The 16,177-nt window shown below is 45.8% G+C and overlaps 1 protein-coding gene across 4 annotated transcripts in view; it reads left to right on the top strand.

Moving 5' to 3' along the window:
* The first annotated feature begins 2,282 nt into the window (after positions 1 to 2,282).
* The window catches only part of SPOCD1 (SPOC domain containing 1), a 30,705-nt gene continuing 16,810 nt past the window's right edge, over positions 2,283 to 16,177 (top strand). For all 4 annotated transcript variants that reach the window (XM_032303555.1, XM_032303550.1, XM_032303551.1 and 1 more), the window contains exons 1-3: positions 2,283 to 2,340; positions 3,326 to 3,550; positions 4,179 to 5,526. In XM_032303555.1, coding sequence (XP_032159446.1) covers positions 4,189 to 5,526 — 1,338 coding nt within the window. In that variant the 5' untranslated portion in view covers positions 2,283 to 2,340; positions 3,326 to 3,550; positions 4,179 to 4,188. The remainder of the gene's footprint in view (positions 2,341 to 3,325; positions 3,551 to 4,178; positions 5,527 to 16,177) is intronic.

Below are 16,177 nucleotides of genomic sequence, written 5' to 3' on the forward strand. Positions count from 1 at the left end.
GAGCGCCTGGGTGGCTCAGTCATTTAAACACCCACCTTTGGCTCAGGGGTCCTCGATGGAGCCCTACATTCAGGGGGATGGGGAGGGGGGCGGAAGGGAGGGGGACTCTGCTTCTCCCTTTCCCACCGCTGCTCCCCCTTGCTTGTGCTCTCTCCCCACTCTCATTCTCACTCAAATAAATAAATATAAAATCTTTTAAAAAATATTAAAAATGCACACCTCTTAGAAATGGGTAGATTGAGGAGATAAAAAGTAATTTAAAATATGATAGAGGATAACGCAGACTGAGTCACTCCACATCTGTTCCCACATGCTAGCGTGCCTTCTTATCTTGCAGCAGATGGAAAGCCAAAAACGATTTCCCAGAGTCCCTTACAGCTAGCGTTCCAAATGTGGATTCGGTTCCGGCCCCGGGTGCCCCTGTGCGGGATCTGGAAGGCAGATGAATGTCCTTTCCCTTGGGCGGTTTCTGCTTACAGGCTCAGTGCGGGAGCCGCTGGGGTTCTCTGTGTCCGTGTCTGGCCTCCAGTTTTGTGAATGTTGGGACACAGTGCAGCACTGGCCGTGCTGGGTCCCTGTCTTGGCTGGCTGCCACCAGGCTGTATCTTTTGACAGCCCTGGTGGCGGTGTCCCCAAGCCCAGCTTAGAGTGCACTCTTGTGGCCCTTCCATGACCTGGTAAATACCCAACGCTTTGTGACTGTTTTCTGCCTTCAACACTGGTTTCTACAGTTCCAAGTTACTATAGGTTACTGTTGATTTGAAGAACATGATTTAAAAGCTGAGAGTCTGGAATCAGGATTAAATAGGTAAATTAAAATTGGTAAATGCAGGTAAAGCACGTAGATCAGTCTCTGGCTCAAAGTAGCATTATATACATTAGTGATCACTGTCTTTCTCTCCCCAGTGCCACATGGTACTAATAACACTGCTACTCCCCCTTTCTTTGCCAATGGGGGGAAGACTTCCATTATCGAAATGGACCAGAATAACAGTTCCCTGGTCTCAGGAGACCTGATCAAGTCTTTGCCACAATGACTGGAACATTCCATAAGATGGGAAGTCTTTTCACTTAAAAAAATCCATTTCTTTCTTCCTTCCTTCCTTCCTTCCTTTCTTTCTTTCTTTCTTTCTTTCTTTCTTTCTTTCTTTCTTTCTTTCTTTCTTTCTTTTTTGCAGATTTGATTTATTTGTCAGAGAGAGCACAAGCAGACAGAGTGGCAGGCAGAAGCAGAGAGAGAAGCACGCTCCCCGATGAGCAAGGCGCCTTATGCGGAACTTGATCCCAGGACCCTGGGATCATGACCTGAGCGAAGGCAGCCGCTTAACTGACTGAGCCACCTAGGCATCCCTAAAAAAATAATTTCTTTTGAGCAGTATTGGATGTCATTAGTGGCATCAAGTCTCAACTCCTACCTCATTTGTGACCCTGACAGCCAGATCGAGACCGATAGCTTTCCATATGGGTCACACAACACCTACACACACTCTCTCTCTCTTTTTAAATAGCAAAACTTATTTTTGATGAGTTTTAGATTTACAGAAAAAAAGAAAAGAAAGATTAGTACAGAGATTTCTCATACACTTGGCCCTCTGTTTCCCTTACTGTTAACATTATCTTGATTTTCAAAGATTTATTTACTTATTTATTTGAGAGAGAGAGAGATTGAGCAAGCATGTGCAGGAAGAGGCAGAGGGAGAGAGAGACTCTCCAGCTGACTCCCTACTGAGTGCAGAGTCCAAGGCGGGGCTGGATGCCAGGCTCCATCTCCCCACCCTGAGATCAGGACCTGAGCGGAAAGCAAGAGTTGGATGGAGCCTTCATCGACCGCACCAGCCAGACGCACTATGTTATCTTGCTTTTTAAATCCAACATTAGGTCTCTGAGATACAGCCATGCTGATCTATAGACTAGCTCCTTCCCTCTGACGGCGGTGGGCTATTCCACCTGCCCCAAAGCAGCTCCTGGCCTGGCGTGGTGCAGGTTTACTGTCTGCGAATTTCACTTCCTTCTCCATGATGTCTATCTGATTCCTAGTTCCGCAGTGAAAATATTTACGTTGCTGTAATGTCATCAATGTCATCTGGTTTCAATGTTAAGAATCAGTCCACAGGCAAAGTATGGCAAACTGAATCATCTTCCCAGGATGGGATGGGCGTGCCACGGAACTTGACAAAGACAAAAGGTGGAGGGCTGGAGGAAGGGCAGCTGGGTGGGGGTGGGGGTGGGGGTCGGGGTGGAGGGTGGGGAGGGGAGGGAAACAGTTCATTTCACGCAGAGGAGAGTCAAGACGCGCAATCTAAGGAAGAAGTGGACATTTCAAGACTATTATTCCGAGGGGTGAGAGTAATCAATAGAAACGGTAGTAATATAAATATGAAAGAGAAAAACTGGGAAGAGAAAGGAGGACAGGTGGTGAATGCAATCACCAGGGCAGGGAGTCCAGAGAGGCTATTCCCACGAATAAGTCAAGTAATAGAGTATAAGACTATTATTAATATTATTGATTAGTAATAGAGTATAAGATCACTTACAGTTATGAAAGCGGCATGAATAGAAAACTAAAACAACTTGGTGAAAGGAAGAAAGTTTGCTCCCAAGAGTCAGGAAGTGAGAGGACGTTTGAGCTTATTTCTAACCTTTCAGTTGTGGGCGCCTGGGTGGCTCAGTGGGTTAAGCCTCTGCCTTCGGCTGGGGTCATGATCTCAGGGCCCTGGGGTCATGATCTCAGGGCCCTGGGGTCATGATCTCAGGGTCCTGGGGTCATGATCTCAGGGTCCTGGGGTCATGATCTCAGGGTCCTGGGATAGAGCCCCACGTTGGGCTCTCTGCTCAGCAGGGAGCCTGCTTCCTCCCTCTCTCGGCCTGCCTCTCTGCCTACTTGTGATCTCTCTCTGTCAAATAAGTAAATAAAATCCTTAACCTTTCAGTTGGACTTGGGTATGCATTTTCCTCCACATGAGTAATATTTTTATATTTGAGAGGATGAAAATAATACATAATTAGAAGTGTAATTCTGATTCTCCTTGGGGTTCAGGCACTTTTAGTGACTCCCCATGGCTCTGGGACCAAGTTTGTTTGTTTGTTTTTTAAAGATTTTATTTATTTATTTGACAGACAGAGATCACAAGCAGGCAGAGAGGCAGGCAGAGAGAGAGAGGGAAGCAGGCTCCCTGCTGAGCAGAGAGCCTGATGTGGGACTCGATCCCAAGACCCCGAGATCATGACCCGAGCGGAAGGCAGCGGCTTAACCCACTGAGCCACCCAGGCGCCCTCTGGGACCAAGTTTATACTGTCAGACAGATTCTTCTGCCCTCTGTTTCAGGCGCCCACCTACCTCTGCCTAGAAGCCCAAGGGATTGGCACCTCCACCCGGAAGCCCTCGGGAGGAAGAGCGCGCCCTCTGCCGGTGCCAGGGCGCCAGTACGCCTGGGGTGCCGTCCACAGCGCCTCTTCAGAGGCCCCACCCCTGTCCCTCACCCCCGGACTCCGCCCCCTCACGTGATCCCAGCCTTTGGGTGGTTCGGTAGGGGGAGCTCGGGGAGCACAGGTGAGACCTCCTGGAGGGCTTGGGCTGTAGGGGACTGTCCTGATCAGGCCTGGGAACCTGGCGGGGGTATTCATCGGAGCAGGATTGGCGTGAGGGGAATTAGCCCCAATCACTGCCTGCTCCCCGCCCAGTGGTTAGGAGCTGGACTTTCAGTGGGGGAAAGAATCCCCTCTTCCACTCCTGCGTGTCCTTTGGTGAGTCGCTAAAGTCCCCGTATCTCAGTTTCCTACCCTGTGGCTGCCGGCATGAAATGAAATAACGCACATGGTAGCTGCTTAAGAAACAGCACCTGTTACAATTACATGCCGTTTAAGCAAAAGTGGGACCCCTCAGAGATTAGAAGACCTAAGGGTCGCTGGGTTGCTATAGCTCAATCCTGTTTGGTGGCAGGCCTCTCCTGCTCCCCTGGGGCTTACATGGTGGGGAGGCTTATGTGACTGGCTGTTGTCTCCCTGTGGTCTCTGGGCCTCAGGAGTGGGCAGGGCCTCCGCCCAGCCCCTGGCAGGGAGGCTGCCTCCCAAGTGCCACTGGCCTGGTGTCCTGAATGGGTTGGCAGCCAGACACCAGTGTGACGCAGTCTCCCTTCTGTGTCCTCACGGGGGTTGCGTTCTGCTTTTGGCCCCTATAGGTGGACAGACATGTCTCAGGAGGGGTCCCCTGAGGACCCTGCCCTCAGCCCCCGCTGCATTGCTGCACTTTTCCAGGACGATGTGGAAGAAGCCAGCTCTGGGTCAGGCTTGACACCACACCGGCCAGGGGCAAGCTCTGGGGCCCGAGTTTGGGCTGGCAGCAGGAAGAGGGTCCTGAGGGAAGAGACCCGTCGAGGTACCCGCTCCCAGGCTGGAGGTGCTCCTGGGGCGGGCCTGGAGGCTGAGGCCCACCTGATGACCCTGGAGCTACAAGGCAAGGGACGGAGCCAGGAGTTGGTGCCTGGCCCCCAGCTCCTCTCCCAGCCACCCAGAGTGTCTGCTCAGGGGAATTCTCCGGCCTTCAGGAGGCTCCAAGTTTCTCTGCATGACATTTTCGCTGAAAGTTGGCCCAGGAACCCTTGTCCCGTGTGTTTGGGTTTTCCAGAGAGAGCTTTGGTTGGCAGGGAGAGGCTGGGAGGGGTGGGGAGGAGGAGCTGCCCCGGGCCAGGAGAGGCAGGGGGAGGTTGGAGTGATGAAAGGGACCCTACCCTCAGTAAAGAGGGGCCTTCCAAAAGGAGGCTACCATCCTCCCCAGGCCCAGCCCCTATGGGGGCAAGAAAGAACAGCAGGAAGTATGAGGCCTGCTCAGAGAGTGGGGAGGGGGCAGGAGGCTTCTTGTGGTCTGGTCAGAGCCCTGGTGGGGACAGCCCCCCATGTGAGGGAGACCCCCCACCAGGGGCTGATGTGGGGTCCTTGGGAGACCTTTGTGGTCCCCTTTCTCCCAACGACACTGGGCCTGGGTCAGGAGATCCAGGTGGAACTTGTGTGGGATGTGTCTCAGGGACTTCGAAGTTTGAATATTTGCCTGCTTCAGAGAACGGGGCCCGGCCAGGCAGCCCCTCTGACCCTGTAGGGGTCCTACCACCTGATGGAGGGGAATCCCTCAGGCCAGCTGTCTGGGATCCCAGCTCTGCACTAGGCCTTGGAGCATCTGGAAAGGCCTCCACAGTGTGGCAGGAAGCTGAGCACCTAGTCGGGGCTGGCTGTGATGATTGCCCTGCTGTCTCACACAGTCATGAGGAGCTAGAGGTCAAGCCTCAGCCAGAATCCAGGGGGAGGCTGGGAGAAGGACCCCCTGCTCCCACTGACCGCCCCTCCAGCTCCTTGGAGCCTACAACCAGCAGGGCTCACTCGGGCCCATCCATGGGACAGAGAAGATCCAAGTATGCTAAGAAGTCGAGGAGAGGCCCAGTGCCTCACGCCCAGCACCAGGGCACAGACAGGAGTGCGGATGACTTCAGCAAGGACCAGCAGGACAAATCCCACCCAGGAAGCTTCCCCAAACCGGTAAGTGGAGTCTGAGAAGTTGGGCTAGGGAGGACTTGGCCAGTCTTAACGCCATGCTAGGCAGTGGAGTTTAATAGAGGTAAGCTAGAGAGCGTTTGAGTGGGCATTATCCTTCACACCCATTTTATGCTGAGTAAACTGAGGCTCACCATGTCAGGAACGAGAAAATGAACTTCATTTGCTGATATCTTATGAGGGTTCATTATCTTTTGGAGTTGGTGAGTTCTGGGTTCAGACCTTGCCTCTGTCCACTTCCTAGCTGAGTGACCCTGGAATATTTTTTTAAACTAAGTTCCTCATCTGTAAAAAGGGGATAACTAATTCCAGTTGAATGGGGGTTGTTTAAGGATTAAGTGAGATGATGGTGTAAAGTAATGTGCCTAGCACCGCCTAAGGAGCAAAGTAAATGACTTCATTTATGTTAAATTTGTGTTTCCTTTAGAGTTAACAATAGCACGTTATCCCCATGTTTCCAGATGGGGAAACTGAGGCTCAGGGAAGTTAACATACTCCCCCAAGCTCACACAGCGAGAGTCAATGCCCAGCTATATTCCCTGTATTTACTACTTCTCTCTCCATTGTCCTTTTTTTTTTTTTTTAAAGATTTTATTTATTTATTTGACAGAGAGAGATCACAGTAGACAGAGAGGCAGGCAGAGAGAGAGAGAGAGAGAGAGAGAGAGAGGGAAGCAGGCTCCCTGATGAGCAGAGAGCCCTATGTGGGACTTGATCCCAGGATCCTGAGATCATGACCTGAGCCGAAGGCAGAGGCTCAACCCACTGAGCCACCCAGGTGCCCCTCTCCATTGTCCTTTAATTAAATTGTTATTTTATTAATAATAGTTAACATGTTGTTTTAAAAGATTTTATTTTAGGGGCACCTGGGTGGCTCAGTGGGTTAAAGCCTCTGCCTCAAGCCCCTCATTGGGCTCTCTGCTCAGTGGGGAGCCTACTTCCTCCTCTCTCTCTCTGCCTGCCTCTCTGCCTGCCTCTCTGCCAACTTGTGATCTCTGTCTGTCAAATAAATAAATAAATAAAAATCTTTTTTAAATAAAATAAATAAATAAAAGATTTTATTTTATTTGTTTATTTTAGGGAGACAGAGAGAGAGTGCAAGATCACGAGCAAGGGTAGGGGCAGAGGGAGAGGGAAAGAGAGAATCCCAGATAGACTGCACTACAGAGTCTGATGTGGGGTTTGATCTCAGGACCCTGAGATCATGACCTGAGTGGGAGCCAAGTCAGATGCTTTTTATTTATTTATTTATTTATTTATTTATTTATTTATTTGACAGGCAGAGTTCACAAGTAGGCAGAGAGGCAGGCAGACAGAGAGAGAGGTAGAAGTAGGCTCCCCGCTGAGCAGAGAGCCCGATGCGGGGCTCCATCCCAGGACCCTAGGATCATGACCTGAGCCGAAGGCAGAGGCTTAACCCACTGAGCCACCCAGGCGCCCCATCCAAGTCAGATGCTTAATGGACTGTGCCACCCAGGCACCCCAGTAGCTCACGTGTTTATATTCAAGGCAGAAGGTGGCGCCTTCTCACATAGTTTTAACACATTCCTCGAATATGTATTCTGTGCTAGGCAGTTTTGATTGAATATTCACATGAAGCCCAGAGAGGTAAGGTGACTGGCCCAAGATCACAAATCTGGTAAATGACAGAACCGGTGCATAAATGCTGACGGACTGTCCTGAGAGCACACCTCACTGTCTGCCTGTGCCCCTTCCCTGTTGGCATCACGCTAATGAGAGGATCTAGCCTGCTTACCGTGTGCTGGGTACTCTACTAAGCGCTTTATTTTCCTAACAGCCTGACGAGGTAGAGGCTATTGATATATACCCATTTTACTGATGTGGACACTGAGGCCCAGAGAGGTGAGAAGACTAGTTCAAGGCCAAAGAGCAAATTTATAGAACGGGGATGGGAACAAGTGAGTTGCTCTGTGATGTACCACAATTTGGTATTACAATCACATGAGAATGCTATTACATTGCTTTTGTAAACATCACTAAAAACAATTATTTTTAAAGATTTTATTTATTTATTTGACAGAGAGAGAGAGAGACCGCGAAAGAGGGAACACAAGCAAGGGGAGTGGGAGAGGGAGAAGCAGGCTTCCCTCTGAGCAGAGACCCCGGTGGGGGGGCTTGATCCCAGGACTCTGGGATCATGACCTGAGCCAAAGGCAGACACTTAAATACTGAGCAACCCAGGTGCCCCTCAAAAGCAGTTTTTAATAAAAGATACTAGTATGTGTTTATGATAGAAAATTAGAAATTTTTAAAACTCCAAATGCCAACTTTTTGGTATGTCTTTCGTCTCATGTCTTTCCTGTACATACATATCTTTTCTTCACCTGGATTAGGACTGTGTGTGTCAAATGTATGACTTGGCTTTTTTGACTGACTCAGTTGGTGTATATAGAGAGAGAGCATGTGAGCGTCGGGGAGAGGGACAGAGGGAAGAGGAAAGAGAGAATCTTAAGCAGTGCAGAGCCTGACATGGATTTCGATCCCATGACCCTGAGATCATGACCTGAGCCAAAAATCAAGGGTCAGACAGTCAAACGCTTAACTGACTGAGCGGCCCAGGTGCCCGGGGCATGTGGCTCTTGATCTTGGGATCGTGAGTTCAAGCCCCATGTTGGGCATAGAGTTTACTTAAAAAATTTTTTTTTCACCATTGATTTGTGAACACAGAAAGAGGAAGTCCCTTTAAATTCTTCCAGACCCCACTGCCTTCATCTGGCTTGGAATCCCTCCAGCCCCCTTGCTGTGAACATCTACACCTCTGCGTCGCCCATATTTAAATAAGCTCATTCTACGCTTCATCGTTCTGGGATCTGTACTTTGTTTATTTCTCAAGCATTATAGCGTTTGGAGATCTTTCCATGTTGGTACACATTGTTCTGCCGAATCTGTGCCTTTCCGAAGCCCTGGCTTGCAGTGGGCTGCAGACATATTTGTCACGGCCACGGGCACTGCCGGGACCAGAGGATGGGCTGGGACTTCCTTTTCTCATTTCCGACCACCGTCGTATAGTTGAGCGTACGAAGCCTGGAGGCGGCCAGCCTGGCATTCCGTCCTGGCTTTGCCTCTATCTGAATGACCTGGGCAGGCGGCTTCACCTTTCTGAGCATCATTTCCTCACCCGCAAACTGGAGGGGTGTTGCGGGGAGCACTTATCCGACAGCGGGGTGGTGAGGAGCAAATGAGATGACACATGCTTGGCATATAGCACAGTGCCTTGTACAAGATAAACACTCAAAAGTGTTACCTGTTATTGACATGTACGGTTGTGTGCTGCTCTAAGTAATGCTGCAGAGAACCTTGCTGTGCCTCTGCTTTCTCCTCATTTCCGATGATTTATCTGGGCCGGCACTGGGACTCGGGGGCCTGCAGCGGTTTGAGGGGCTTGTGGGAGTGCGGCAGTGGCTCCAGGTGTCCACCCGCCTTGACTGAAGGAGCCCACAGCTGCTGTCTCCTCCAGGGCCCATCCTTGACTCAGCAGCCGGTGCAGCTTCTGAAACCACCCGTTGCTATGGCAACGGGTGCCAGCTGCAGGAGAAGAACTGAGCCAGGGCTGCAACAGGGACAGACAGGTGGTCGAGGCCGGTGCTGAGTGGGGCGTGGGCATAGGGTCCAGCCGGTCTGGCCCCCTTTCTGGGCGCTAGCACCTTCTCCTGGAGGCAGCCTGGCTCGGTCCAGGGGCAGACCGGTGGGTTCAAGGTTAGTCTCTGCTTCTTACCACAGGGTGGCTTTGGATGAGGGATGTCTCTGCCCTGAGCCGTAGTTGCCTCCTCTATGAAATGGCCGTCCAGTATGAGAGGTTGTTTGTGTTGTGTTCTTCTGGTGTGAGATACAGACCTTTGGATGACACAGCGGGGGAAATGGCATTTTCTTCTCTGTCCGGAGCCCCGCCGTGGCCAGTGAGGTCAGGCGCTACTTTGAGGGTGGAGCAGCAGGTGGTGTGGGGAGGGCAGCTCGGCCCCAGCCCCCTGCTCTGCTCACCACAACCGGGGAGGCATGGAGCTCCTTTGGCCCCATCTGGGGGCTCTCTGTCTGCTGCTGGGAAGTGTCAGGAGCTGTGTGAGAAGAGCATGTCCTTCTAGCAGATGGGTAGCCTAAGAATAGCACTTTTTATTGAGTGCTTACTGTATACCAGCAGCTTCACATAAGGTCATCATCTCATAATCAACCCTCACAACAACATTAGAAGTTGGTGTTAATACTCAGTACTCCCATTTGGGATTCAGAGAAGTTAAGTGACTCAGTCAAGGTCACACAGCAATTAAACAGTAGAGCTGGTATTTTTGTTGTTGTTGTTAAAGATTTTATTTATTTATTTAGAGACCATGTGAATGGGGGGGGTGGGCAGGAGGGACGGAGGGGGAGGGAGAGAGAATCTCAAGCTGACTCTGGGCTGAGCACAGAACTTGACACGGGGCTCTATTTCACCACCGTGAGGTCATGACCTGAGCCGAAATCAAGAGTCAGACACTTAACGACTGAGCCACCCAGGCGCCCCTGGGGCCAGTATTTAAATCCAGGCCTGGAGGCTTCCAGAGCCTGTGCTCTGAGCTAGGCTGCCAAAGGCCAGGCTGAGGGGTTTGGATTTTTATGGGACTTTATTGTAATTTGTTCAACAAGTAGGGGGACCCCTACAGGGAACTCATGGTCCAGTGGGAGGAGGTAAACAAGTAACCAGAGGTATGAACTGAGGCCCAGCAGACCTTAGATTACCCAGAGGGCAATTGAGTCTACCTGGGGTAGGGGTGGGTAGGAGGGGTTAAGGTAAGGTAGGGCAGAGATGGGGACTGTCTGAGTTGGGTCTGGGCAAAGGAAGTAGGTGTTCAGCAGGCAGAGAAGGTAGGAAAGACACATCAGGAGGAGAGCAGAGGACCAGAGGCAGGAGGCAGCTTGGAGTGTGTCAGGAGTGGAACAGGAGGCGGGATGGGGTCTGGAGGGGGAGGAGGGGGGTGGGAGAGATCAGCAAGGACAAAGTTGCTTGAATGCAAGGGGAGAGACTGCAGTGTGGTCAGGTGTCAGGGCATGAGCCAAGGAAGCTTAACATCTGTGTTTACAGAGAGAACGTGCTATGTTCCAAGCGCTGTTCTAAGAACCTTGAATAATGATGGTCCTTACATCAACACTATGAGGTAGATACTGGCATTATGGCCATTTCACTGATAAAAACAAAGGCACAGAGAGATCAAGTAATTTTCCCAAGATTATACAGATCCTAAGTGTTGGCAGCAAGTGTCCCATCGCATGAATATGCCACAGTTTATTTATTGACTCCATATGGACATTTGGGTTGTTTGCATTTTTTTGCTATTACATCTAGTGATGCTATGATGAGCAATTTTGTATGTGTTTCTGGGTATATATGAGCAAGAGTGTCTCCATGGACTATTCCTGGGACTGGAATTGCTAGATTATAGGGTATACACACCTTCAGCTTTACTTAAACAATTTTTTAATTTTAATTTTCATTAAAGTTTTTTTTTTTTAATTTATTTGAGAAGGAGAGAGAGATAGAATGTAAGAGCCGGGGGAGGGAGAAACAGGCTCCCCAGTGAGCAGAGAGCCTGATGTGGGGCTCGATCCCAGGACCCTAGGATCATGACTTGAACTGAAGGCAGATGCTTAACTGACTGAGCCCCCCGGGCGCCCCACCAAATGTTTTTTTAAAGTGGCGGAAGCAGTAGATACTTCCACAAGCAGTGTGTAAAGTAGCTCTTCATCTGCACCAACACTTGAAGCTTATGCCAAAGTGGGAATAATATGTTACAGGGTTTCAGTGTTGTTTTCATTTATCTTGTCTTTCTTTTTTTTTTAAGATTTTATTTATTTATTTGACACAGAGAAAGAGACCCCACATGTACCGACACAGGCAACAGCTGGCAGAGAGGGACAGAGGGAGAGGGAAAAGCAGACTCCCTGCTGAGCAGGGAGCCCAACACAGGGCTTGGTCCCAGGACCCCAAGATCATGACCTGGGCCAAAGGCAGTTACTTAATTGACTGAGCCACCTAGGCACCCCTACTTTGATTTTCATTTCCCTATTACTAAGGAGAATCTTTGCATACATTTTGGCTATTTCTGTTAACTCTTTTCCCCAGAATTTTATTTGTTTAACTTTTCCTTATTTATCTGTGGGAGTTCTTTTTTAAAAAAAATGTATTTATTTGAGAGAGAGTAAGTAAGAGAGAGATAGCATGAGTGTGGAGGGAGGGGCAGAGGGACAAGGAGAAGCAGACTTTCCTGCTGAATAGGGAGCCCAACATGGGGCTCGATCCCAGGATTCTGGGATCATGACCTGAACTGAAGGCAGATGCTTAACCAGTTGAGGCACCCAGACGTCCCTGTAGGAGTTCTTTATATATTTTAGATACTATTCCTTTGTCAGTTATATGTTTTGCAAGTATATTCTCCCAAAGTGTGGCTCATATTTTGCTTGCCTTATAGTCTATGGATGAGCAGAAATTAATTATTAAAAAAAATTTTCATTGTAGTAAAATATACATGACATACAACTTACCATTTTAACCTTGTTTAAGTATACAGTTCAGAGGCATTAAGTACCTTCACAGTTATGCTGCCAACACCACTATCCAGTATTTTTTCATCTTCCCAAACCTAAATCCTGTATCCATTAAACAGTAACTCCCCATTCCCTTCTCCCCATTCCCTTCTGATAATCACTATTCTTTTTTCTGTCTCTATGAGCTTCACTGTTCTTAGTACCTCATACAACTAGAATATGCCTCCGTTTGTGACTATTTATTTCACTTAGCATAGTGTCTTCAGGGTTCATGTCGTAGCATGTATCAGAATTCTATTCCTTTTTAACGCCAAATAATATTCCATTGTATGCATATAGTACATTTTCTTTATCTGTCCATGGACATTTGGGTGGTCTCTACCTCATCACCACTGGGAATAATGCTGCTATAAACATTGGTGAACAAAGATCTGTTCAAGTCTGCGTTTTCAGTCCTTTTGCTCAAAAGTGGCAGTTGAATCAAAGTGGAATTGAAAAGAGGTAGAATTGCTGGAGAAATTCCTAATGTTAATGTATCCTAATTTATCCATTATTTCACTTACGTTATGTGTTTTAAGAAATCTTTAAGGCACCTAGTTGGTTGAGTCAGTGGAGCATGTGACTCTTGATCTCGGGATTGTGAGTTTGAGCCACATGTTGGGTATAGAGATTATTTAAAAATAAAATAAAAATAAATAAAAATCTTTTAAAGAAATTCCCTTCCTATCTCAAGGTTATGAAGATGTTCTTGTACATAGTATTGTTTTGCCTTTCACACTAAGGTCTATAATGTACCTAGAATTAATTTTTGTTAATGATATGGACTATATGTTTTTTATATGGATACCCAGTTGTTCCAACACCGTTTACTGAAAATCCTGTCCTTCCCTACTTATAGGCAATGCCCAATCTGTCACAAATTATGTTTCAGTGTATGTGGGATTGGTTTTTGGTCTCCCTGTACTCTTTTTCAAAAAGTTTTCCCTTTGCTAATATTATAGAATATTAATTATAGTATCTTGTTAATAATTCTTGATGTCTGGCAAGACAAGTCTCCCATCTTTGTTGTTTTCAGGAGGATCTTTGTTCTTACATTCCTTTGCTCTTTCATATAAGTATTAGATCAGCTTGTCAATTTCCACATACACAAAAACCTGTTGGGATTTTGACTGGAAAGATACTGAATCTATAAATCATTTTGAGGAGGACTAATATCTTTACAGCATCTTTACAGTATTGTTAAGGTGTGAAGTATTGTATAATATGTCAATCCATGAACATGGTATATTCCTTTATTTATTTTGATCTTTATTGTCTCTCAATAAAGTTTTATATTTTTTCCACCAAAAATATTGTATATATTCTTCAGGTTTATTCCTAAATACTATATTTCTATAGAACTTGTTATGGAAAACTTCAAATATCTGCAAAAATAGACTGAATTGTAAGAAGGGCTTGGCCACCTCACCTGGTTTTGTAAATAAAATGGAACACGGACACAACTATTTATTTACATATTATCTATGACTAATTTAATACCCCAAAGGCAGAGTCGAGGGGTTGCAGTGGAAACCATATAACCAGCAACCCTAAAATACTTTCCTTCTGGTTCTTTCCAGAGGAAAATTGCTAGGCCCTGGTGTGAAATTTCTAGTACTCATCACCCAATTCTACCAGCCATCTGTTATTTTGTCTGAAAGTTGTTAATAGTTCCAATAATACCACCTAATAGTCATTCAGTATCCTAATCTCCAATAGTCTTATAAAGATGATTGTTTTTATGCTTTATCTTTTAAAAGTCAAGATCTAAATAAAATACACACATTGTAATTGGTTAATATGCCTATAAGTCTCTTTTAACCTTTAGGTTTTCTCCCCATATCTTGTTTTTCCTTTAATCTGTTTTTTAAAAAGATTTTATTTATTAGAGAGAGAGAGCATGAGTGGATGGGGGGAGGCAGAAGGGGAGGAACAAGCAGACTCCCCGCTGAGCAGGAAGCCTGAGTGAGGCTTAATCCCAGCACCCTGAGATCATGACCTGACCCAAAGGCTTAACTGAGTCACCCAGACACCCCGCCTGCAATCTATTTTTGAAGAAATTAGTTTGTCCTGTAGCTTACTGCATCCCCGTAATTTAATGACACCTGTTTCTCTGTCTTCTGTATTTCCCGTGAACTGGTGTTTGAATCTGGAACTTTGATTAGGTTTGGATTTATAGTTTTCAGCCTAACTATTTTATAGGTAGTCACGTGGTCTTTCAATCCAAAACCACATCATGTCTGATTGTACTACTTTATGTCTTTTGATGCTTATCATAAAATGGTAACTTTTAAAAATTGCAGTTTCTAACTGTTGCTGGTGTATAAAAATGCAATTAATTTTAAAGAAATCTTGCTAGATTCTTTTATTCATATAATTTACCTATTAAAATTATGTTTTCTATGTAGACAATCATGTCATCTGCAAATAATGACAGCTTTTTTCTTTGCTTTCCAATTTTTGCATATTCTCTGCCCTCTTTCCTTACTGCGCTAAGTAAGACTTACAGTATAATGTCAAGTAGAAATGATAACAGAGAGCCTTGTGTTGTTCTGGACCTTATAGGGAACACGGTCATCTTCACCAGAATATGTTTGCTCTGTTTTGTTTTTAAGATTTTTATTTATTTATTTGACAGAAAGAGTGGGCCTGTGCGTATCTTGTGGGGGTGGGCAGAGGGAGAAGGAGAAGCTGACTTCTTCCTGAACGTGGAGCCTGACGCAGGGCTCAATCCCAGAACCGGAGATCATGACCTGAGCCAAAGTTAGATCCTTAACCAACTGAGCCACCCAGGCACCCCTGTTTGCTCTATTTTTATATATATGCTCTTTATCAAGTTAAGGAAGCTTCCTTTTATTGCTGGTTTGTTCATTATTCTGAATGGACAGTACATTTGATCAAATATGATTTCTGCATTTTTGAGAGAATATGATTTTTATTCTTTAATTTATTATTGTAGTAAATTTAATGAGTTGGGTTTTTTTTTTTTCCATGTTAACTCAGACTTGCATTTCTGGAATAAACCCAACTTGATCATGTTTCTCTTTTTTATATTTTTTAAAATTCATTTTCATAATATTTGGTTTGGGATTTTTGTATTTCTATTGATGTGTTAATTGGCCTGAAATTATTTATTCTCATTTGCCTTCTAAGGTTTTGGTGTCCAGGTTTTTGCCTCATAGAATGCATTGCAGAGTGTTTTCTCCTTTTCTGCTTGCTGTAAGAATTTGTATCAGATTGGAATTATTTTGTTCTTTGAACATTTTGGTAGAGTCACTGGTAACAAAGAGGCTGGACTGGTGTCTTCTTTAGGAAGATGTCTCCTTACTGATTAAATTCATTCTATGGTTATAGGTTTATTCAGTTTTTTTCTTTGAGTCAATTTTGGCAAGTTATATTTTTCTAAAAATATATCTATTTAATCTAAGTTTTCAAATTTATTGGCAAGTTGGCATAAAATGTTTTTTTTTTAAGATTTTATTTATTTGACAGAGAGAGACACAGCGAGAGAGGGAACACAAGCAGGGGGAGTGGGAGAAGGAGAAGCAGGCTTCCTGTGGAGCAGGGAGCCTGATGCGGGGCTCGATCCCAGGAGCCTGGGATCATGACCTGAGCTGAAGGCAGGCGCTTAAAGACTGAGTCACCCAGATGCCCCTAGCATGAAGTATTTCACGATAACATCTTATCTTTTTAATATTGGTGCATTCATGATTAATTATTCTGGATATGGTGTAGTTGTGTCATTGCTCTTTTCTTAATTTTGTCAGAGAATTGTCTGTGTTTTGAGTTTTCTCAAATAACTGATTTTTGGTTTTGTTGATCTTTTACATTGTATGTTTGTCTTTAGTGTCATCTTTCTTTCAATTTATGTTCTTATTTTATAAAATCTTAAGAATTATGCTGAGTTTATTAATTTTCTTTCTTCTTCCTTTCTCTTAAAATCATTAGAAGCTATAAGGGAACCTGTAATTATCACCTTAGCTTCACACAGAGACTCTAATGCATAGTTTTATTATCATTCAATTACTACATTTCATAATATTTATTATAATTTGTCTTTGAC

Source organism: Mustela erminea, chromosome 10 (genome assembly GCF_009829155.1).
Source record: "Mustela erminea isolate mMusErm1 chromosome 10, mMusErm1.Pri, whole genome shotgun sequence".
Taxonomy (NCBI): domain Eukaryota; kingdom Metazoa; phylum Chordata; class Mammalia; order Carnivora; family Mustelidae; genus Mustela; species Mustela erminea.